The 25,642-nt window shown below is 44.4% G+C and overlaps 1 protein-coding gene across 2 annotated transcripts in view; it reads right to left on the minus strand.

Annotated features, from left to right (window-relative positions):
- Positions 1-12,350: 12,350 nt before the first annotated feature.
- WDR7 (WD repeat domain 7) overlaps positions 12,351-25,642 on the minus strand; it is a 363,545-nt gene continuing 350,253 nt past the window's right edge. For both annotated transcript variants that reach the window (XM_059140623.1, XM_059140622.1), the window contains 2 exons: positions 18,276-18,380; positions 12,351-12,557 (listed from right to left, as the gene is read on the minus strand). In XM_059140623.1, coding sequence (XP_058996606.1) covers positions 12,354-12,557; positions 18,276-18,380 — 309 coding nt within the window. In that variant the 3' untranslated portion in view covers positions 12,351-12,353. The remainder of the gene's footprint in view (positions 12,558-18,275; positions 18,381-25,642) is intronic.

The following is a 25,642-nucleotide window of genomic DNA, read 5'->3' on the forward strand; positions in this document are numbered from 1 at the left end:
CCCCTCGAAGCAGGTTTTCAATGTGAAGAATGGAGACTCCAGCCTTTCATACCAGCGCCCCTGCTCCCTTGTTATCTAACACTGTATTTTACAGAAAACAAGAAATTTAAGCCTTGGGAAGTGAAGCACAACAAGCATTGTTCCAAGTGCATTTCTGAACTGGCAATGGTTAGCCTTTGTTGGATCTATTCAAGAAATAGATCCAGCATGAGATGCTAGCTTTCTATTCTTTGGCGAAGTTTACAATCAATATATTGGAAGTGATTCAGCCTTCCGCTCCCCCAGTGCTCAGAGGGGCTCCTCACTATGGTTGGTAAAGGTGGTTCTCTATCCCGGGGGTTAAGCTCCAGATCCATGACTGCAACCCTGGGACTGCCAATGACATTTGATTTCCCAAGAGCAGCGATGCTATTCCGTGGGATCAAAGGAATGGGAATTCATGGAGGAAGGTCTCACGGGAGAGACAACCATAGCAGTAAAGGCATTAAGGTCTGAACGTGGATGGTATTTTCTAGAAATGGTGAGTGGTCTGGGTGAGCAGACACTGTTAGCTACTGTCTCTCCCGCTGGGGAAACCCATGCCTCTCCTTCATTCCTGACATTTAAGCTTGTTAAATCCTCCCCTCCTGCCCAGAAATGTCCCTCAGACCTTCCTCTCCGTGTCCACTAAGTCTCCTGATCAGACTCACAGCCGTCACCCACCCGGTCTTCCTGTCACAGTTCCCTTCTGTCTCTCTGATCTGCTTGCCACCTGGCCACCAGGATTAGCAAAGAAACAGAGCTGTACCCTTCCTTAAAGTCAGATCTCTCCCCAGACCTCACAGGAGAAAGCTGAGCCCCTTGGCACTGGCTGTGAGGCTCTCCATAGGGCCTCAGCTCACAGGCCTGCGGTCGCTTCCTGCCACGTCACCAGACAACGTGTGGTCTGTGGTCAGGCTTCGGCTGGGGATGGCGTAACCCGTGGGGAAGTCAACTACATCATACGGGGAGAGTCAGAGGTAGGCAACTGCAGGATAGGCTACTCTAGAAGCCCCGTGGGGTCTCCAGAGACTCCAGGGTTCTCCAGCTTTCGGCTCTGCAGTCCCCAGTGGGTTGGCCTGGGCCTTTGGCAGGTTCCAGTGTGGGCCCAGGAGACAGCTTGTGTGGCCCCCAGAATCACAGACTCCTCCAGCTGTGTGCACAGATGGAAACTTCTACGTGAATATCTCTTTTCTATCCAGGAGAAAAACCTTTCCCAGAAGCACCCCTCCCACATGTCCTCCTCACATCCCCTTGTCCAGAACGGCACTGAGGGCCGCCGCTAACCACCGCTAGGAGTCGAATTAGCGTTATTGGGCTTCAAGTGACCCAGCTTCCACCCCCAAGACTGAAGAGAGCGTCCTCCCCATGGTGTGATGAACAGGACCAGACCCAGTCGCATTATCAAGGAAGGAAGGAAGGAAGGGCAGAATGGCTTTCGGGTCAGCAGGCACCACAGTTGCGCTCCTAGAGACCACCACCCGCTTTCATACCTTCCGCCTTCACTCGTGATCTCCCTTTGCCCCAGTGTTCTTCCGCCACGAGCAACCCTGATTCATCTCTCGAGGTCCAGCCATAAAGCCACCGTCAGTGCAATGTGCCAGTAGAAGACACCAGGATCGCTCCACTCGCCACTCTAATCCCGAGATCCCGTTGGCTGTGGGTCGCACGGTAGATCTCCAATAGTCACCAAATGCGTGAATGAGTAGAACGTTGACTATGTATCTACCAGAATGTATATATGCAAACGAATGTTTATCTCGGTGGCTCAGCAGTCTCATACTCTGTAGTCAAAGGACACACTCCCAGGGCCAGATCCGGGTTTCCTCTCTCTTTTCCTTCCTCCTTTGAGCTCCCAGGGTGTCCCTGTATCTTGCGCATGAGGCTCTGGAGACAAGGGCTGGAAGAGGAAATGAAAAGAAATGGAGTCTGGGGCCAGGGGGCTTGAGCAGCTGGCACAGGGAGCACAGGCTGAAGCTCTTAAAGCAGACAGAGCCCCAGGCGGCAATGGGGAGGCCACCCGGAACCCAGTGCCCCCGTGTTTAGCCTGTGGGACACTGGCTGAGCACAGTGAGGCTGCTCGAATTTATATCACCCGAAGGGGCTGTGTGTGTGTGTGTGCGCGCGTGTGTGCACACAATATGTATAATGGGCTTCACGAATACACTACATTAGCTAGATAGCTTTTGAGATGCGTAAGCGACGTGAGTGCCCAGGCTGTATTAATTTAGCCTTCTCTAGAAATGCCTGGAAAATAATAGGCATTCAATGAGTCATTGAGGAATAAATGAAGATTGAATTTTGAGGTCCTTGGTTTTTTATTGAGGTCAGTAGGAGAATGAAGCATGTCTCTTTAGCTACTATGAAACTGGCCTTGAAGATACCATCCACCGATGGGGAGGAAAGAGCACTTGGACCTGAACCCTGGCTCCTCCTCCAACTAGCTATGGGAGTCAGTGGATCAGTTTCTATCCTATAGCATAGAGACTAAATCACAGGATTTTTGAGGGGCTTCAGTGAAATCACATCTGTCAAATGTCCAACGTGGTCTCCATAAATGTGATTTCTCCCTTCAAATTCTTTTATTGAAAGTTCCAGGTGATACATCTCATTCTGAATCTAGGGGTCAGAAGTTGGTCTTTCCTGATGTCTCCTATGGGTCCTCCTTGTATCAGATAATTAGGATTATCTAATTCACCTTGGCTCTCGCTGTTAGGAAATTTAACACCAAGCTGAATGGTAAGGTGCAGCTGATCCTTTGTTGATGCTTTCTGGAAGCCTCCTCTATCTCTGCCCCTGAAAGGTTTGGAAACAACAAACAGAAAGAGAAACGTGAGGGGTGGGGAGAAACCGGGTGATACAGAAGGTGCTCTGGCATTAACAGGACAGTCGAAGCCGATCTGGACCCTCCAAGAGGACCCCTTGACTCATTAGAAAAGAGATTTTCTTTGTAAGTAAGATTTGTGAGTCACAGAGTCAGGGTGTGACTCTTCCGTTTGGGTGGGAGTTCAAGTCACCCAGGAGGGGTACCCTAAAAACTTGACTTTTTTATTCCATTTTTCAAATCTGAAGTTTGTATAGTATGTTTTATATACGTCCAGGATTCTCAACTTGTTGGGGAAATGCCCGTCTGGAGAAGAGTATCCCAAGGAAGAAGAAATGTCAGCAAAAGCAACTGGGAGAAAAAGTCAGAGAGACGTGTTCCCATGGAGGCAAGGAGAGAGAGTAAGTAGTTCACGGGGTGCCCGCAGCGACAATGAGACCCATTTCTGGAGGGCAGATTCTACTTTCTAAAGATATCCACGTCACAAGAGAAAACACTCGTCCCTGAGTTATAACAGAATTACTCCGTGGAATGTAGTACATTATAAAGCTTACAGATTTGAACTCAGCCATTTCATGGTAAGAGAGTCCACATAATTCCTGTCCTTTAAAAATTGGCACAGTGGCCATAAATCCAAAGGGGAAAAATAATGACTTCAGTGGCTTAAATGAATGAAAGCCCTTTTCTGTTCTGCAACATCTCCTTCTGTTCCGAAGAGTGTCCGGCCAGCCCTCTGACGTCTGTCTCCTCGGCTCCGGTCACTTGAGGGACTCTGGAAGAACAGAGAAGCCTGGACTTTAGTGACAGACTCTGGGACTCTACTCCTAAATATGCCTTTTATTAGCTGTGTGATCTCGGTCATTTATCTTATGTGACCGGCAATTTTTTCATCTGGGAAAGGGAGGTAATAATTCATGGCTTTTAGGATTAAGAATTAAGCAGAATAATGAATGCGGCTAGTAGTATCTGGGACAAAGTACATATTCAGAAATACCAGCTCCTTTCCACATTTCCTCTTTACTTTTTAAAAAGGAAGCACTTTGATCTGGGTTGAAGGAAGGAAGGAAACACAGGAAAGCAAGGAATGGAAAAGTGTATCTTCCTGCAACACCGAGGCAGGATGTGAAGCGAGACTTGGACATCTCATACCTATACTTCTAGATGGTAAGAGTGGCATAGTTAACGTTTCTTGAATATTTACTTTGTGCCAAACCCTGTTCAGAGTGTTCTACCTGTATTCATCTTCTCTTTTTATCTTTATAACAAGCCTGTTAGGTAGGTATGACCATTATTCCCATTTTGCATATGAGAAAATGGGGGCCCACAGAGACTTATTGAGTTAATATGTGGCAGAGTCAGAGTTGGCCACAGGCAGGTTCATTTCCTGAGAAGGAGACGGAGATTGACGTTTGAATGGCGTTCTGGGGATCCGCCCGGAGGCAGGAGGCACAACTGGGTGGAGGGAGAAGCTGGGCCAGCTGGAGAGGCGACAGAGGTCTCAGCCAGTTCCCGGGAGCCAGGATGTGGCCTGGCCCTTCAGAGATGGCCCAGCCGAGGCAAGAGGAGGGGAGTCTTTGTCCCCCCTTGACTCGTTATTGGCTGCAGCTGTGGTGGAAAGGAGGGTGCGGCCTTGAGAGCAGTGGCTCCCTTCGGCCTCAGGCACTTGCTGGAGAAGGACGCCATTGAGCGAAGTCAACTGTCCACAAGCCAGAACCCAGGCTCCTGGTGTCCTCTACAGTCATCCTTTGTCCCCTCGAGATGTACCTGCTTTGATCAAGTGCTGGGAGCGGCTATTCCAGGATTCTGGAGGGATCCTGTAAAAAAAAGTACCAGAGGGAACAAACCACAGCCCCAGATATCACAGCTGGTCTGGAAGCCACCGCTGATACACCCTGGCTCCTTCCTCCGTTGGCTGTTTGGACCCCTGCCCGGCAAAAGCCTCAGCTCCCCATCCACGACGGGTACCAGCTCCTCATAACCACAGCCGTCAGGTCTACAAACGAGGCAAGGCGATTTTGACTTTTTATTGGGGCAGGTGCCTTCGGCCTCCTGTAACCCTTCCTTGATTCCTTTAGGTTAGGATACACTGAACCCTTGCTGGTTGCCAGAGGGATGACAGGTTTTATGAATCACTTCCAAAGATCTCCCCAGGCCAGGCCCCTCTGGCTAAGAGGGGGGCTTGGTTCTCTAATAGCCTCTTCCACGCTCAGTCCTGTGAACACCACATCCTCTGGCCTCTCTTGCAAAGCAGTCACCTGGCGGGTTTCAGACCTGACATACCGTATCTCCTCCTCCACTCGGAGCTTCTCGGTTCTTTCCTCCACCATCTCCCACAGCAGTTCGGCGTTTCTTCCTGACGGAGATCAGCCTTCAGTTTCTCCAGGCGGAGCAGCAGATTAGTACCTTGTCCCTGGTCCTTGCCAGGCTGTTTCATCCTGGTCAATACACTCTCCCTAGTCTCCCTTCCTAGTCTCTCCCCTTGATGCAGCACCTTGGAAACCAGCCCAGGATCCGCCCAGTTCTGCAGGTCTGCCTTGGCGCTGTCCTACAAGCGCCTCTGGGATTTTAACGGGCCCAGCATTGCCACACGGCCGGCAGGTCTTGTTTTGCAAGGGAACGGCCTCTGCACCATCAAGCAAAGGGGAAGCAGTTGCTTAAAAGAGAAGGGGGGGGGCACTTAGGCAGGTCTGGGGAGGGTTTCCCAGACTCTGAAGATTTGAGGTTGTTCAAGTGCCTAGACCCAGATAGATAGCCCCACCCATCCTAGTTAGGGCTCTGACCCTGTACCAGAGGTAGAAGGGATAGCAGACCTTTGGAGGCCAAGGCTTCAGCCTCCCCGGAACTCCGTCGCAGAACAAGTCCTGGGTCTGATCCCCAGCTCACACCTGGCTGTAGGAGATGAGGCTCTTGAGATCCTGCCCAGGAGTCTCTCTCGGCTTTCATGCTCAGCCTTTAATTGGTGATTAATCACACTCGACTTTTGTCTTTTTTTCGTGTGCCCGGCATAGACCTGCAAGTCCACTGTCTTTATGATTCCTATTCCCCCTGACTTCCCAAATGCCTGCCGCGCTGCACCACGCCGATTAGCGCATCCACTTCCATTAGCAAGCTGTCCCAGTTCGTCACTGAGAACGTTTTCACAGATGCATTCCATGATCACCTCCAGCTGCCGATAGGCTCCTCCTTGGTAATGGCTCAGTGAGGGACCCAGCTCCCAAATTCTGTGTTTGTTTTTCGAGATCCTGTTTTCCTGGACAGCTCCTGGTCTCATTTCTCCTGGGTTGGGTTCTAGGAGGCAGACCGACCGTGAGGTGGGGATCTGCATACGGGAAGTGTGTGGAGTCGTGTTCTCAGCACTGATGCGGGAGCGAGGGAAGCTGACCTGCTGTGAGTGCTGTGAGGGCTTCAGCCCATCCTCAGGTGAGGGATGCGGCTGGATGGCCCCCCCAAAGTTGTTACGAGGCAGAGCTAGACGGCTGGGCCCAGACCCATCACCCGAGATGCGAGATGTGAACACCCCCAGGAGGGTGAGCACGACCTTGGAAGCCCTGGGGTTGGGACCTGGAGCTGGGGAGGGGCAGCTAAGCAGTGCCTGTGGCAGGCAGCCAACACACGTGCTCCCAGCAGACTAGGACACAGGAGAAGAAGCAGGCGTAACTTTTTTTTAAAACAATTTTTTTTCTTTAACAGAAAATGAGAACTGGAGAACTGGTAAATGTCCGAGAAGTCTCTTATTCAGGTTTTACGGACATCTTTTTTTAAAGTTTTGCCTCCTAGCTCCCAAATGTCCTGTGGCGGAGAAGTCCCGTTTTCTGTAGGTTCAGTCATCATTACCAGGGATGCCCACCAGTGCCTGGCAGGTTGCATGTTTGAAGCACTTTATAGCCATTCAAATGACAGAACAAACTGGACTTCCATAAATTCCTACCTTTACACAGCCCTTCCCTCCCCCTAATTTTTATTTACTTCTCAAGTTTCAGCCCAAGTTCTTCCTCTCTGACTTGATTCTACCCAATAAGCATGAATCACTTCTCATGGTCTCCTCGCTCTGGCATCTCTCTTTCCAGCATTTTCCATCAGCATGGTCGCCCTTTGCTAGGTGGGGAGCTTATCAGCAAGGAGACCAGAACGTAGAACAGATGCTTGCCATATACGAAGATTCAGAAATCCTTGTGAACTGAATAAAAATGTTTCTTTGCAGTGTCTTTTGATTATTCGTGAATTTTCACTAAAGCCTGAAGTGCCACTGGGTGGGTCAAGTTTTAGACCATACATTTCACATTGGGGTAGAGAGAAGTGCTAAGGCATTTTGATACCAGTCAGGACAAGAAGATGTTAGCAATAGAACCTACACATTCAATTTCCTGTGCTTCGGGGGATCCCATGAAACCTACTTTATGACATTTTGCGCAGAGTCTTGTTTAATCTTTATGGATGTGTATTTTGAAGATACTCCTGTAAGTAATCTAAAATCAACCCTGATGCTAAGGTGAGTCTAAAATCTAACAGGAACTATTTCCTTTGTGAGGGATCAGTCCTAACTTCAATCGCTATCATTAGGCGGCTCCATCCACCTGCATTATTTTGGCATTTCTCAGTGTCCACCAGTTTTGGTGAGACGACAGTCACACACAGCAACACGGTGAAAAGCCTCGTGAACACAGGGAGAACCACAGAGACTCCCCCTTGGGTAAATGTGCAGATCTCTTACTGGAGTCTAGGTAGAGATGAAAACACAAAACAAAAATCCAAAGTGTTTTCCAAAGACCACGAATAATTTACAATCTTGTTTATCCACAATCGATAAAGACTTCTAAACATCTCCTAAAAATGATGAGCTCGCATGCATTGCATGCATGCTTTGTGCCACTCCTAACAAGCATTTTATAGGCATCATCTCATGGATCTAACAAATGCAACACATATTTACTTGATACCCACATTAAATCGGGCATATGCTAGATTCTTGCCCTTGTCTGGGAGATCACAGAATATGAAGGGCTCTTGGCTTGCTATGTCTTCCTTTTGAAACAAATACAATTTGAAATCTCCAGCCAGATCCATCTTCTCAGAATAAAGTGGATTTTTTTAATGAGAAAGAGGGCATATAGATTAAGGCTATATTTTCACTGTTATTTTAATACTCACACAATTAGGCTACGTTTACAGCACGCCTGATGTGGCCCAGCCATGAAAAAACAGGGTTAGATACTTAGAGTACTCAGGATTCCTTTGTCCTGAGGTTGGCTGGACGGTATGGGCGCCATTTGACTTCGTTTTCTTATCTGCAGGAAAGAAAAGAATCTGTATCTGTTTGAGGGAAGTATCTGTCCCCAGAATGAATGGCTCTAATCTGGCTGGTAAGAGTGGAGTGAATTGCTTACCTTTTTCCTAGAGATGCATCAGCCTCTCATTCAGCGGGGCACTAATTAGAATATTTTGTGAGTAATTTGCTTAAAGGGACTTGGGAAACTAGAAACAATTCAAGTTCGGTAGGCATAGGAACTCTTTTGTCATGCAAACGAATGAACTAAGTATGAAGGAGGGTCTGAGACTTTTGAGAGCAGCCTGGCAGGATGAACATGAATCGAAAAACAAGATTCTGAGATGGGAGCACGAAACGAAGGAAGTGCTCAAAAACCAGTTTCTGTCTTTAAAAAAAAATGTACAGAAACAAGAAGTCTAAGCATCCTTTTAGGCATTCACTTTTATATCTAGTGCTGCCTCTAGAAATGTAAGGTTTGATTAAGGAGGGATGATAACCTCCAAGCACACATGGTGAGCCTGGTTCATTTAAACAATTACAAGCACACACCTCTCTGCAGTCTTTTTTAGTTTGTAAACAGCAGAAAGAACTGAGCGTCTAATTTTTTGAAATTCTTCTGGCTTTTCTTTTTGACCTTTGGTATTTGTATGTATTGACGATCTCTAAACCATTGTGCAAAAACACCTTGAAGTGTCAAGCTTTAAAAATGAGTCTTCTTTTCTCTTTCTCCCGTGCAGCTTGGATTATCTTGGCCTTGTCAAAATACATTCTCTAGTTAGAGGTTGGAAATATTTCCCTCCTGGCTCCAAAGTATTGATTTTCTTCAGCACTCAGCTCTGTCAGTCAGCTGAAGGGGTGAAAGGTGAAAGTTCACCCAGCACTGCTTGGCTTTACCTTCCTATTAATGTCATGCCCTTTCCACATTTGATCAGTTTATGTGATCACCCATCATATAGGACCGGTACTGCCCCGATTCTCCCTATAAGGACACACTGAAGTCACCAGGAGACATGAAAGCAGTTCGCGGGATGGACACCGGGCATCTGAATAGGGCCGGAGATGGGGAATAAAAGGACAGTTACATGACAACGGGCTCAACTGAAGCTGTTCTATAGTCTTATGGGAAAATTAAAGACAGACGTTCACAACTTAACAAATAATCCTCCATGAGCAACGATGACCTATTCTGTTAGTCTTCACTATTCCTGAAAACTAATTGCACCCATTACCTCAGGGATTCAAATTCAACTCCAAACTGGGTCTTAAATGAGTTTAATGATCTTCGTCCAGCCCCCCTGACTCTGGGGCGGCCAACCCATGTCACGAAATCTGACGAGACAGAACTGGGTACGAGGAAGTCTCTTTGGGAGCAACACAAGGTGGAGAGCAACATGCATGCAATTCCCTTGCCCAAACCACAGAGGGTGGTTGAGTTTCCGGGAGGCGTTGTTTCCCTCACACTTCACAACCGTCTTCCTGCTCCGCCGTCCTTTGGGACAAGTTTGCCTTTACTGAAGCGAGCTCCCCAGGGAAATGAATAATTACACAGAAATAGAAGGCTTAACTTGGTACCAGAGGAGGCGGGAGGGGGTCGGTGAAGGGGGAGAAAGCATATGGATTTCAACTGAGAATGTTTAAGAAGAGTGAACAATGTTTTTTAATGAGAAAAACAATCTTCAGTACAATTCAGTTTTATTTAACACACATATGTACACAGGGACATTCAGCACATATAGAATCTATTCAGTGGAAATGTCTTGAGAGGCAGACATTTTAATTCATTCGCTGTACACAGTGAGTTCAATCATTACATTTTCATACAGGTGTCACGTCATATCATCTTTTGCTTGTAAATTACCAATGAAGCTGCATATGTCTCTACATTTACAAGGGTAGGTCCGGATACGGTGCCAACAAAATCAATAAGACACTAAAAGCATACACTGGGATGACAATACGAAGTTTGCCTCAGTGCTGAGACATCTAAGCTGTGATGATGAAGTCTGGGGCTGTAGTTAGCAAAACAGCCAAGGGGAGATCTGTGTTACCAAGAATGCAAATACCCATTTAGCAGTTAGCCCAACCACCAGATATCATCCACCTGACTTACAGAGCAGTACTATTCTACTGGCCAGTGATCTGGGTTGTCTGTGCAGACAGAATGTGGGACAGGCTGGCCTCTGCCCACTGCCCCAATGTTTTGCCCCCTGGGCCCCCACGGCTTTGTTCCGGACCCCCGTGGTGTGCTCCCTTGTGTGTCTGTGGTGGCCTGCCTACTGTCTCACGTCTCTGTTTTAAACAAGTCTCTAAAGTGTACTTTTGCTTCATCATTCCAAAACAACTTGGTAGTCTAGAATAAATTAATCCCTATTTAAGTTAATAAAGTTAAACATGTGCTGGGTATCGAGAAAACTCGGGAGCCCACTGGAAAAACCAAGCGCGCCTTTTGTTTACCTCAGGTTTTTCTACCTATATTAAACACAATGGCATGTGCACCAAACAAATACATCTACACTGGATAGTTCTTTGTTTCTTCCTTGGAAACTACACATGAAATCTTTATAAATACAATGTACATGCATGCGGCATAAATTCACTTTTAAAAGAACACCCAAAATCTAAAACCAAGAAACAGTACAGGTTTGTCATCAATGCAAATAACATACTTCAGATCAATAGGTAAGAGACATCCTAGTGGTCTTAAGTTCTTAACATGTTCCTTAAAAATCTGTTTCAATAAAATAAAATGACACGTGGATTTGTTCCTAGACTGTGATCTTTTTTTTTTTTTAATATTACATAAACTGTGACAATCTATGCTTTTCCAATTAAATGCTCCCATTATCACTTTGGTTCCTCTGTAAACTTCCTATCTTCTCTGAATTTAACAAATTATTTTCCGTTTTTGCATTTAATAAACCACTGTGCATAGCCAACCAATCAACAACTAGCCAAATAAAGAAATGACCAAAGCCCTAACTATGTACACATCAAGATTTGTTAAGAGCAATTCATACAAATACAAATACAAATTTTATGGATTTTTTTCCCCATTACTATGGGCAAGAACCAGCATAATTTGACATATAGAAAGCGACCTAGTTAAAGCTTACTTCGAAATGTGATGGACACCCCTGCAATGTTTGCTCAAATAACTTGAGAGCCCTCACATTTTCTATATTCTCCTGAATGCTTGTGCTGCAGTTACTAATTTTCTAGGATACTTGTGTAAAAGAAATGTTGTTTTTGTTTTCCTTTAATTGATTGGTTCGAAGGCTGAATTGTAACTATTCTGTGATAACTGACGTATGTCATACACATGGGGACTGCAGGGTCTGTAAGGTTTCTGGAGAGAAGGGGTGAGGGCTCTCTTAAAAGGACCTGTAGCAACAGACACAAGAGTCTTATTTAGTATATGCTATGCTTCCAAACTCCGTTCTTTATTATAAAAGTCCACTTAAGAGATTAGTTACAGTGACTGGATAATTATATTAACTAGATCATAAACAGTGATGATTTTTTATTTTAAACTACTAAATAGAATATTAAGCAGGATATGAGCATTTTAGAAGGCTAGGTGTCTGGGAAACTATTTTCTGTATTGAGAAAAGATTTTTTTGGGTGTATGTTCTCATTAATCTCCGATCTGTTAGGTGTTAATAAAGAAGTAGTGGCTAAACCCTAGAAACTGGAGGGAGTCCTTTCCTAGCCGTCATGGGGGGAAAACCGGCCATGTAAACATGGAATGTTTTTGGTAAACAAGAATATATTTTAGGAGATCCAAAGGAAAATGACTTCGCTAATTAGGACTGCCCCATTACCTCACAACCCAATGGCAAAACCACCAGGTTCAAGCGGCAGCTCGGAGGTGGGGTTGAGCTCCGAGCAAATGCTGATCTGGGCTGGGATCGCGATCACAGTGTTTACTGAGCTGGAGGCTTCTGGTGCGCCCCGTGATGGGAGGGCTCCTAGGGACCGCAGACACCCCACCTCCACCCCTGTCCCTGCCTGGGAAAAGCGACCTAGTGTCGGCAGAAGGGCCACACCCTGCAGGGCGGCGTGCACATGCCTCTGAATCACGGGGGACGCGAGCTGGCACCTGCCCCCGAGGGCCATGCAGGAGTGACCCGGCCCCGGCCGCGCCCCCAAGCGGCATGGTGCAGGCAGGCACTGAGGAAGGACAGAGGACTCTCGGCTGGGAGAAAGGACGGAACTCAGAGGCGGCCAGGGCGGCCAGCACCCGCGTTAGACCATGAAGCGGTGCTCCTTCCCGTCGTGCGCCATGAGGATGACATTGCGGTTGGAAGTCCAGATGAGGCGGGCCAGCCTGAGAGCGTTGTGGGAGCCGGGCGAGGCCGGCTGCACGGGCGGCACCTGGTAGGTCTTAATGCAGCGCAGCTGGGGGGCCGAGTTCAGCATGCCGATGCTCCCCAGCAGCGAGGTGTTCATCTGGAGGGACACAGGGACACGAAAGCACACGGGTCACTGACGGAACCCTCTCCCGGTCACCCTCTCAGCCACGGTGCTGATTCGCATTCATCTGGGAGTCTGTTCTCAGCCGCAACGGGGCGCCTCTCAGTGTGTCTGAAACTGCGCTGGGCTGTTTCAGTAAATGCATAAATCCAGGGGAATCGGACTTCGTGGGCAGAAGCCGACAGCGGGAGAGGCCATCAATCTTTAAGAAGGGGGCTAAATTATAGGTGTTAACAAAACAGCTCGGTCAGACAACCTCTGGCGATTGCGAGCGCTTCCCAGGGCAGCCCTTTCGGTTCCTTCCCACCAGGGCTCCCCGCACCCCCGAAGGCCCAGGCCGCCCACGCACCTTGGCGGACTCCCAGGTGGCTCCGTGAAACAAACCAAAGTGGGCTCTGTCCCCGAATCCAAGCGCAAGCCGTGGTGACCCTCTCTCCCACGTGCCTGTACCCACACCTTCCCTCCTCACCTGCCTTCTTCACAGAGTTCAGGCTCTGGAAAGCTCTAGTTCAATCTGGGGGGAAACCTAGAGTCAACTGCCCCTCAGCACCGGGTCTGTGGCTTGCCTTTTGCTGCCACGCCGAAGGCAGAACACTCCAACTTTACTAGCAATACCTTTTTATCGGTTGATTTCTGCTTTTTGGGATTTGGTTTGAATCTTAAGTTTTCTTAATCTGTTCACAGCAATGAAAAATAACATGGAAATTATGGCTTGTGAACAACTATGCGTTCCGTCCAAGTGCTAAATACTGAAAGGCAGTTCATCTCAGTGAACCGTTACCTGAGCAACAGGCTCTGAAGAATCCTGTAGATTCGAAATATCAGTTAACATGTTCTCAATATATGTTTTTTTGGGGGGGCCATTGAAAATCCCATAGAAAATATACTGAAAATCAGAAAAGGGGTTTCAAAAATAGTATATTTCTTGGCACTACTTTTCATTTCCAATTCTTCTAGCCAGTATAACCCCCATCTAAATGCATACGGTTCTAGGGTTTTGTGTAAGGCATGCAGATTATGATTCAATGTATACGAATGGGTGACACATGAAACCCTGGCAAATCCTAGGACATGTACGATGTGTTACTGCTGATCTCATGCTCTGCATTTGGATCAGTGCAAAATACAAGCCATTCTTTTCTCTGGCCCTTCTCAGCAGCACGATGGTGTCAGAGGGCGTAAATCATGGCATCTCTAGCAGGACGCGTGCAGGCTCCACTGACATTTTCACAATTTAAATCATCTTGAGTAATAACCCTTTTAAGATGACTAATGTTACTGATTTTCCTGCATTAATAATAGTGCCGAACACAACACAGAGGTGAAAAAAAATCACTAGTGTACGAGGTCACATTTTAAAACCAAATGTATGGTTATCTTTAACTCTTTCTGTTAAAGTTAGCATTTAAAACTTGAAAGTATCTTTCTGTCATCCTCCAGAAACTTCTTTCCTTGCTTTCTCCCCCCCCCTTTGCAAAAACTCATTAAAAGAAAAAAATCAATGTCTTGTTGCTTTCTGAAGGTTCCCAAATAGTTTAAATATAAATAATGGTGGTGAGCTCGATTTGATAGTCCTTACTTGCACAAAAAGTAACAGTACATAATAATTTAGTCCTCTAACAGAACAGATCCAAATGATCCAGAAAATTGGTGGTTGAAATTAACTGGCATCAACAGGCACACTGTGTTTAATAAACACACACACACACACACACACACACACACACAAAACACACAAAACCCTCATTTCTCAGTTGATAAATAACTACAAACTATTTTTCATTCTATATGGATTTTCTATGAAAATATGTATGAAGCTTGAGTTCTGCTGGTGGCTCCAAATGCTAAGGGTATCCAATGTGCTCAGCCACTTCCTTATTTTTAGTTCTTTCCTGCAGAATTTAGCCATATACCAGAAATGTGTTGAGGGCCAAGGGGCGACAGGGAGAGGGTACCTTATTGGAATGCCACAGATGGAAAAACTTTAACAAGTCCACCATTCCATCTGGGCTCTCCTTAAAAGCTGAGCCAGCCCATGAATGACTGATAAATCATTTTATTGCAAACGTCTTCAGAAGGGTCACACAGCCTTCCCACCTCAGAAGGGGGCGATGTGAAGTTCTGTGTGGTACGGCACTGTTACAGGTGTGCGGCTGGAATGATGGAGACTCTGAGGTCAAGGAGAATGTGTTGCTCCTCAGACCATGATTTCCCTATGACCTCCTCAGAGTGGAGATGATCTGTAGTAGTAACAGTGAGTATTCGTTTTTCCAAAAAGCTCATTACAACAATGAACCATGCTGATATTTGGTATTAATGTTTTCTTGACCAGTGACTGTCAGAAAAACTATGTGAAAGGGGAATCTGAGCCTCGAATGAATAAAAACTACCTGGAATTAGAGTACTTGGTAACCTTAAGGTTTTTTCTTGATTACAAAGATAATAAATACTCATTGTGGAACATGTGACTAATAAAGAGATGTATAAAATAGAAAGCAAAAGTTCCCTGAAATATTACTTCCCAAAGACAATCATTAACACTGTGGTAAACTTCTTTCCTAGACCTCCAAGTATGTGTACATACAAGGAAAGGTAGGTTTCAGGATTTTTATGTAAAACAGGCTCATATCAGAAGGCAGTCTCATAATCTGCCTCTTTTACTCAACAAAATGTTGAGAACCATCTTTTCAGGTTACTGGCCATAGATTTACAGAATCCTTTTTCAAGGGCTGAACAGGATTCTATTTTACAATGGAATACATAACCATATGGGAAACCAATATCCATCCAATTTACTTCTGGCATTTCTGAGAGAAGACACTCACTCCTTGGAGGGTAGTGGTGAAATTGCGGGGGAGGGGCGTCATGGGTATACTTGGTTTTGTTACTCAACTCCCCTTGTTCAAATACCAGTGGAGGCCCTGATGTGAAATATTCCACTTAAAGGAATCTGTTGTCAGAGGATCAAAGGGTTTGGAAGACTGCCTGATGACATCATTCCAGAGCTGAGTTTGTAAATAACTAGAGGGCAACTTTGGTTTTTCCCTACAAAACCAGTTCTGTGAAGATTTTTTCCCGAACACATAGAAACACGTACGTAATTCATCAAAACAGGAAGTGTTTTAATGCAATTCTCAGTGTAAGTAATGCTGCACACAAACCTTTTACTAAGTCTCACTTGAGTAATTATCTAACCAATATTTCTCATTAACACTCATTTCTCAGCAAAGATTTTAATAGCTCATAGCTTTTGTAAGGTCTTGTATTAATAAGACTTCATTAAGTTTTCAAAATATATTGCAGTACATTTACTGGAATAATATAAAAGTATTATCATACATCATTAGAACTAAACAATATGTATCTAAATAAATCAGCAAAGCCCATTTTGGGAGAGCAGCAGGAGATCCAACAATGCTTTCTAGACTCTCTTTAATCCAAATCAACCCCCACCTCCGGAAGAGGGTTTAATGTATTTTCTTGATAAAGCAGAAATGTTTCAGAGCCTTCTGCTGAAATTTCAAGACCCAAAAGGGTACAATTTAAGAAATGGGCTGCATTTTACATCCTGCCATTGGGTTTGGAGGCTAAGACTTGGGTGTTGCCTGAGCTGCCCCCAGGCTCCATGCACTGCCCACCTACACGTGCGGACAGCAGGAGGGGGCCCCCAGGAGCGGAGCAGCATGTGTACCAAGGAAGGAAGCGTGCTGTGGCTCCACTGTTGCGGGCATGACCACGCTCACAGATGCGCAGGTTCAAGTGTGCTTGGCAAAAGCCAGGGGCAGCAGCCTGAGCCTGAAGAGTAGAACTGGAAGAGAAGTATCTCGAAAAGCTACCATCTATCTAATGAATGATCTCGAGCTCTAAGCTGAGAGGGGATGCTAACCCTAATTCCCTCAATGCACAAGGGAGGAATTTCGATAAAAACAGGAAAAAAATTCAAGGAAGGGACGAACATATCCAAACAGAATGCTGAACACCTAGATAAGGAGAAAAATGTTTACCATACAGAAAATCAGGAAGATGCTGGAAACAGTTTCAAAGCTGGCTAAGTTAGGAGGTACTCCTTTATAAAATGAATTTTTTTCTTTCTGAGAAAGTCAAGTTGGACAAAACCAAAAAGATCTGTTCTTGTTTATTCCACAGAAGAAACTGCGGATCAACCCAAGCTCCTTGAAAGCAGGGACCTGTGGCTTGCTGACTCCGTATCCCTAAAGCAGGGGCCGGCACCCAGCGCTTCAGCGTCTTTGAATAAATGCGGAATGAACGTGGAACTTTCTATGCAGTCCTCTTGGATTCCAAGACAGTGGGGAATAGCAGAAAATTTCTATCCAAGTACAGGTGGTTTAGAGAGACCACAGTATAGAAAGACAGTTGGCGGGGAAACCCTTTAAAGAAGCATTGTTGCAAGGGTCCAGTGCATGGACCCAATGGGCTGGCAGGGGGACGGTAGCAGCACAAACCACAGGCCCCGCGGTGGCCCCTGGGAGAAATGGGGACCGGGGAGCTCTCTAAGGAAAAGAGTTTAATATGAGCCAATTAAGATGCTGGAGATATATTCTGGGAGAAAAGATAACGAGAAAATAAACTGAAAAACTAAATTAGATGAAGAGCAGGAAAAGTCTGTGACAGATTTGGAAGTTGTCATGCTTTAGCTTTAATAGCATGTTGTTAATTAAGCAATTTATTGTATCTGTTTTACATTTATTAGGTATTGATTTTTTTAAAACCATCATCAAGTTGTGCTGAAATCTTATTTAAACTTTCATTTTTTTTTTTTTTTTTGAGCTTTCAAGGCAATAAACCGAGTCTCATAGAACATACTTGCATCCCAGGAAAGTAAAGGTAACAACCAAATTTTAAATTGGCTTTTCATGAGGGAGGGAGTTGATAATATTTAATTTTTTTTTATAACTCTCAGGAGGAAGATAATTAGAAAAATGGGATAGAGATTAATCACTGAGGATGAAACAAGTTCTACTGTAAAAATTAGGTGCTCAAAGTTAACATGCATTTTAATCGGAATTAAACACAGGCATCCTCATGAACTGCCACTCAACGATCCTCAGGTTTTTAAAAATGTTTTGATAGTTTAGGAATGAAGAGCCGTATGTGGGAAATTTAGAATGCAAACAGAAATGACATTCCGTAAGCAGGATATGGAGATAACCCCCTGCTGCCTTTCCCCCCGTGCCCCCGCCCCTCTGGAGTTGTCCATATCCTTGCACAGTGCCTCCCTGGCCCGCGCCGTTCTGGCCAGGCCCTCAGGCACGCCGTGCCCTTGCTTACTCCTGGAAGGCTGCTCCCTTTCCCTAGATCTGCCCCACCTTTACCATCTGGCCCTTCAGTCTTATCCTGTCTCAGTTCAGATGTCACTTCCTTGAGAATGAGTCCCACAACCTTATTCTCAGGCTCCCCTCTGTGTTCTAATTGCTAGTCTATTTCCATGTGTCTCCCTCAGACCTCAAGCTCTGTGAGAGCGGAGCCCACTCTCTCCAGATGGCTAACTGTATTCTCAGCGCACCCTGCATGCTAGCATGTGGCACAGAATCAGTCAGCAGTAAACTCGTGATGCTTGCTGGGAGAGTAGGGGAGGGCAAGAGGAAGGGCTGGTGGGCAGACCTAACAGGAAGCCTCTCTTGGCGAAAGCAAATCATGTGATACACTTCAAGATCCTGTGGCATCTACCCTTACCTGCCAGAAAGAAATGTGGCTGTCCATATTTGAGTAGGTGGCAAGATATCGTCCATCAGGAGCAAAGGCCACGGCCGTGATTGGTCCCTTGTGTCCATGGATTGTCTAAAATAAAATGCACTCATTAGCGGTCTGCAGTCCACAGAACTACTGCACATACACGTGCAAATGCACATACATGTGCAAACGCACACACATGTGCAAACACATTCAGTGTTGAACGAGTTATGTCATGGAGATCAGATACCGTTATGTTCTTGATTTATAAAATCAGATTAGAAAAATAGGGAAAGCAACCAAATTTCTCTCGCTGATACACCCAAGGGCTTTATTTAATTTTGTTCTGAAGAACCGGCCTGTATCCGAGTTGGGAGAACAGGATGAATCCAAAGGAAAAGCGTGTATTAATGGGTGAACTAATGTATTAATTCATGTGTCCATTAGAGGAAGAATTTTACAATTAATTAGGAAGGGAAACAAGTGATGACCAAATCAGTGTAGGAACCTCACTCATCTGCAATGAAAACCAACCAAAGCTGTATCCTAAGAGCCCTGTTCTGGAAGGAGTTAAAAACTACAATTTCAACCCTTAATAATTATACATTTTTCATGTTTTATGCTTCATTTCCCACCAATAACACTGTATTTAAATGCATATGGCTGCAATTAGTAAACATACGCACACGTACCTGGTGGGGGTTTGAGGACATATATAAATCAAATACTATTAAAAACAGGTTAACAGGGATAATTTTGAGCCTCTGCCAAATAGCTATTATTGATTTAACCATGAATTGAAAAAAGGGAATTGTATTTTAGACTAGGTCTATGATACAAGGTCTTTACTAATAAAAAATTACACTCAAGTTTCATGATATTAAATTATCATAAATACTGGCATACTAAGAAAATTAGCATAATATTGTATTAAAGTCCTTTCAATCAACTACTAAAGGTCATACCTCTACCACGTTAACCAATATTCACTCTACTTCCAAGCTGTGGGTTAGTCTCCTCCCTTTGTCTGAAAGGAATGGAGAAATATGTTCTCTCAAACGAAGACAAAACCAGGAAGGTTTATTTCCATCTGCTATTTTTTGATGAACAATTGTGAACCCTGAGTCCCGGCGGGAACATCAGGCTCATTAGGTGATTCAGCCCCACACATACCACAAACATCAGTAAGAACAGTCTCCTACTTCATAATGAGTGATTAAAATGAGGTAGGAGGGAAGAGAGAGGGATGGGGATACAGCCTGTTCCTCAGTTGTTCTTTGGATTTTGTTCTTTCCTGTTATTAGACTTTCAGGGCACTGTGGGATCCAAAATAATGCCTGTTTTCCACACTCAGAGAAAACATGTTCTACTGGTAACACACTGGGCTTTGGGTTGGCAGAGAACGCTGCTCTGAGTCAGCGGCCTGGCTTGCGTTCAGGCTCTACTGCTTGCTGAAGGACCCAGGGAAAATGACGTTAAGTTGCTAAACCTGAGTTCCCGCGTCTAGAAAGTGGGAATGATGATGATGATGATAGTATTGATAATACCCACCTCAAAGAGCCCTGCGAAGATTAAATGAATTACTAGGGATGTAGCACTCTGCACAGTGATGGCACATGATAAGAATCCAATAAGTAATATTTATGTTTGTATTAGTCCCCCTCACATAAAGATGACCAGACCTATAGATTTGAAAGTTGTTTAGGAGAGTAGACCTTAAAATGTTCTCAGCAACAACAAAAAAGAAATGTAATTATGTGACAAGATGGAAATGTTAGCTAATGCTGTGGTAGTAATCATTTTTCAATATGTAAGTTTACCAAACCATCACCTGTACACCTTTTAAACACGTATGTTACATGTCAACTGTATCTCAATAAAACTGGCAAAAATTATCAGACAAATGTAAACAATCACAAAACTTGATTACCTGAGTATACAATTTAATGAAAAAGAGATGCCCTAATCATGTATCCCAGGACCAGTATCAGCGAGCATATGAGGTTGTCTAAAAACAGATTTCATTTCATTAAACAGATACAGGAACTATCCATGGTGCTAGGCCAGTAATGTGCTAAATTAAGCAACGGGGTGAGCATGCTGAATAATTATTCTGCCATCTACACTAAAATGAAAATTATTGTGGATGAGCGTAAAGGGAAAAACTGACAGTTTCCACTTACTAGGTCAATTTAATGAGCTCACTGGAAAGCATCTTTAATTGTTTTTTTTAAAATCAAGATTCAGTTCTGCTAAAAATGTGAAAGCTTATGGGGCCAATTTAAAGCTATGTTATGGTAAGACAGTTGATTAGTAAGTCCTTGCTTTAAAACAGAAGTTGCAAAATGAAGACTCTTAAGCTAAAAGCAGATTGTAGATGTGTGTGGTTCGGCCTGAAAGATGTTTAAAAAATGTTTTCTGGGTCCACATTCTAATTCATCAGATATGGAAAATCAAGATTTCTAGCTCTCCTGAAAGACCAGAAGCTCTGGCAATCCTGGGTCTTTGTTTGCAAGTGGCCACAATAGGCAGGGATGAGGTGAGATGGCTCCTTTGGCCTGGACACTTGTCCTCCGTGTCCTCAGTTCCACCCTCCCCCCCAAGAGGGGCTGTGCAGCTAACACAGGCTGCCTGGGTCCCTTATTTCCTGCCTGGTCTCCTGGCATTTAATGCAACCCTTCCATTAAGAATACATGATTTAAAATATTTTCTTCTGCAAGAAAGAAAAAGTGTTGGTGGGAATGCAAAACGGTATAGCCACTATGGAAAACAGAATGGAGGCTCCTCAAAAAATTAAGAATAGAAATATCATATGATCCAATAATTCCACCACTGAGCACTTACCAAAAAAAATGAAAATACTAACTCAAAAAGATATATTTCCCCCTACGTATACTATAGCATTATTCACAATAGCCAAGATATAGAATCAACCTAAGTCCATCAATAAATGAATAGATAAGGAAGATGTGGTGTACACGCACATGCACACACGCACACACACTAATATTATGCAGCCATAAAGATAAGAACATACCCTTTGTGACAACATGGACAGACCTAGAGGGCACTATTCTAAGTGAATTAAGTTAGACTGAAAAAAAGAAATACCATATAATTTTGCTTATATATGGAATCTCAAAAAAAAATGAACAAAAAGCAGAGTGAGACATATAAACAGAGAATAAACTGATGGTTGCCAGAAGGGGGGCCAAAATGTGCGAAAGGGAGTGGGACTTTGAGGCTTCCAGTTATGGAATGATTATGTCATGGGAATAAAAGGTACAGCAAAAGAAGCACAGTCAATGAAACTGTGTTGTACGCTGAGAAGTGGTAGCTTACCTATGTGGTGAGCACAGCATAAGGTATAAATTTGTAGAATCACTATGTTGCACACTTGAAACTAATGTAACATTGTGTATCAACTATACTAAAAAAAAAAAATCCAAAAAAACCAAAAATAGCTTCTTCATGTACTGGGGTCCTAGTGTGCACATAAAGTGTGAGTAGACTAAAAGCTCCTCTGAGAAAAGTGAGCCCTTCTTGCGAGCCCCCCAAAGCCTAGCCTTGTGTAGAAGTGGATGATCCTCCTTCTGGAGTTTGGGCCCCTAGATCTCAAAACAGAATGTCAAACCTGCCCGTCTTCAGATTAGCACTTGTCCTTCATCAGCAACCAGGACGTGCTTCTGACAATAAGAACCCAATGGTGAGTTGGCCATCAACCAAGAGGTCCAAAGGATGTTCCAACCCAACAGTCACACGAATGTACCTCCCTGTGCAGCTAAGTCAGTCCTGTTGCAAAGGCAGAAAAACAAGACATGGTGGCTCCTTCAGAGAAGGCTTCATGAGCTATTTTCATAATATGTTTCATCTTTCACAGGGGGTGGGTATTTAAAACATTTGCTTCACAATTACTTTTGTGTCAGCTGAGGATACTCTTCCTTACATTATCCAGTGTCTCTCACAGAAGACCCTGTGAATTAAATGTCAGCTTGGACTTTTCTGCCAGTAACATCTTTACCTTTGCTCCTAAATGTTGCTGCTTTCTTGTATCATGTCACAATAATTAAATAACCTTAACATGTGTTTGCGTTACCGCCAGGACAGGTGTGCTCCCCCTGGATGTACAGTGTCCGTACGTCCTCATTTCACAATCATTGTCCTCCTTCCTTTTGTTGTTGTTGACATCCCATCAGACACTGGACTGCATTTCTTTAAAGTCTGTTTTGGGCAAAGGGGCACTACACTTAAGTGTATACACACCACATGCACACGTACATGGTTAAGATACTGCTAGGTGCTGCACAGTGTATCTTACCGTGGCCTAGAGAAAACTCCGAAACACAGACTGCAGTGTCTGTCTGTTTACAGACCTGTTGTCTTGTGAGGAAGCAAGGACCACTCACGGTAGCTCCGTTTGCCATATCTGGTGAGTTCAGCACAATCTCAGTCTAAGAGCTGCTTCAGAATGCAATGTCATGGAAATGCGGCCACTCTCTTTGTTCTGAATTTCTGCACTTCTCAGATCTGTGCAGGCACCACCTGAACTGACTTTAACCTCACTTCCAGCATTAGAGATGCAGCTGTGCGGGGATCTCAGCGAACTTGTTAAGTGCTCTGGATGGGGCAAACCCCATGGCTGGCATCTTAAATGCTGAACGCTAAAGAATATTTCCCAGAACAACAGGTTCCAAAATAAAAGGAGGTGTGGTCTATATTTAAATGCAAATGAGCATCCTTCCATGTTATATTTTTTGTCAAAGTAATTGCTGTCTTGAAAAGACAGAGATGGAATATAAAGAAATTAATCTAATTCAAGAAGTGCTACGAACAACAAAAGAAATCACACAATTACCCCTAGCAGGAGACAGAGTGCTGAACTGTTAAACACCCCCTCCCATGTTTCTTACCAAAGAAAAGGAACTGGGAGGCAGGATTAATAATGAGCAATGCTCGAACTTGCCAAGCAATTTTAATAGGCACTTTCCATGTGCTCTGCAAAGAAACATAATTTTAACCCTCCTATACAGAGAAGGAGAGGCATGGATTTCAAAAATGATACAGTCAGAGCCAACAGGAGCTGTGACTAGCTAGGATACTTTCTTTAAAACTTCTCTTTACATGATCGGTCTCTTCCTGGAGTTCTTGACATTCAGCTTCCAAAGGACACGTCTGAGAACCAAATCCAAAATGTAGAACTCCATTAAACCTGCTTTAGAGACTGAACAACATCAAAGAGAACATTTTATATTTATTTGCAGGTCTCACCACTTTTTTAAAGGGGAGGAAAAAAACCCAAACAAAATACTTTCCTACTTTTGACATAAATTGCGAAGAAAAGGTTTCCTAAAGTAGGTAAGGCTTTGTTATCATGAGCACCATCACAAGAAGAAGGTTTATAAAGTACAGACCACATAATTTATATGACATGTACTAAAATGACCTAGTAAATAAAAGAATTTCGACCGGACCATCAGAGCCTCACCTGAGGTCTGTAGGGGCTGAGAGAGAAGAAGGCTACATTGGTTGTAGGCTTTTTCCAGGGGTAGTATGGCTACTTTAGGATTAAGATAGGCAATTGCAGGAGGAGGAGCAAGATGGCAGAGGAGTACAGACCTAAATTTTGTCTGGTCCCAGGAATTCAGCCGGATAGTCATCAAACCATTCTGAACACCTACAAACTCAACAGGAGATCGAATAAAAGAATAGCAGCAATTCTACAAACAGAGAAGTGACCGCTTTCTGGAAGACAGGGTGTGTGAAGTGAATCTGAGGTGATATATGGGAAGATAGATTGCAGGGGGAGGGAGCCTCCGTCAGCTGGCTCCCAGCAGTGATAGAGCAGTGGAGCATGAAATCAGAACTTTTAGTCTGCTCCACTGAAGGATGTCGTTCCAGAGGCTAAGTGAGAGGGTGGAACCCTTGTGGGGACATTGTGGTCTCAGGATCCATGGGGTCAGAGAAAGACAGGAGGTGCTTGACTGTGGCAGAGCTTCCAGGTATTGGAGCTGGTTGGTGGCAGAGATGGAGCCAAAGAATGGGCTCTCAGCTCAGGGTTGCCATAAACTGTGATCTGAGGCCCAGTTGGGCCACTGCTCTTCCAGGAGGGACCAAATAAGCTGCAGATCTGGGGAGACTCCCCTTCCTCCCCAAGAAGGAGCGGTGCAGGAGCATGCTGCGGGAATCTGCTGAGTTTGGAGACTCCAAACGGGGTTGTGTGCAAGAGACAGAACTGCTCGGTCACAGGCCAGGTGAGCTTGGAGTGCAGCGGAAGACCCGGGAGACAAGAGTGATTGACTGCTTTCCTCTGAGGGTGAACTGAGGAGTGGGGCCTTGAGTTCTTGGCTCCTCCAGGACCAGAGACTGGGATCCCAGAAGAAGAGAGAGAGGGGCAGAAGCAAATTATAGCAGAGAACTTCTCTAAATTGGGCAAGGAAAACATCAAAATCCATGAGGCATAGAGAATCCCCCTCAAAATCAGTAAAAATAGGTTAGCACCCCGTCATCTAATAGTAAAACTTAAAAGTCTCAGAGACAAAGAGAAAATCTTGAAAGCATCTTGAGATAAGGGGTCTGTAATCTACAATGGTAGAAACATTAGATTGGCAGCAGACCTATTCACAGAGACCTGGTAGGCCAGAAAGGACTGGCATAATATATCCAGAGCACTAAATGAGAAAAATATGCAGCCAAGAATATTATATCCAGCTAGGTTGTCACTGAAAATTGAAGGAGAGATAAAAAGCTTCCAGGACAAACAAAACCTAAAAGAATTTGCAAACACCAAACCTGGGTCACAAATCAGGTCTCAAATGGTACCAAAAGATTGGGATCATTCCTTGCATATTTTCAGACCACAAAGCTCTCAAGCTAGAAATCAATCACAAGAGGAAAGTTGGAAAGAACCCAAATACATGGAGGCTAAAGAGCATCCTACTAAAGAATGAATGGGTCAACCAGGAAATTAAAGAAGAATTTAAAAAAATTCATGGAAACAAATGAAAATGAAAACACAACTGTCCAAAATCTTTGGGATGCAGCAAAGGCGGTCCTAAGAGGAAAGTATATAGCAATACAAGCCTTTCTCAAGAAACAAGAAAGTCTCAAATACAAAACCTAAACCCTACACCTAAAGGAGCTGGAGAAAGAACAGCAAATAAAGCCTAAACCCAGCAGGAGAAGAGAAATAATAAAGATCAGAGCAGAAATCAATGAAATAGAAACCAAAGAACAGTAGAACTTGGAGCTGGTTCTTTGAAAGACAGTAGAACTTGAAAGCTGGTTCTCAATAAGATTGATAAAACCCTGGCCAGACTTATCAAGAAGAAAAGAGAAAGGGCCCAAATTAATAAAATCATGAGTGACAGAGG

This window comes from Mustela lutreola, chromosome 11, assembly GCF_030435805.1.
Source record: "Mustela lutreola isolate mMusLut2 chromosome 11, mMusLut2.pri, whole genome shotgun sequence".
NCBI lineage: Eukaryota > Metazoa > Chordata > Mammalia > Carnivora > Mustelidae > Mustela > Mustela lutreola.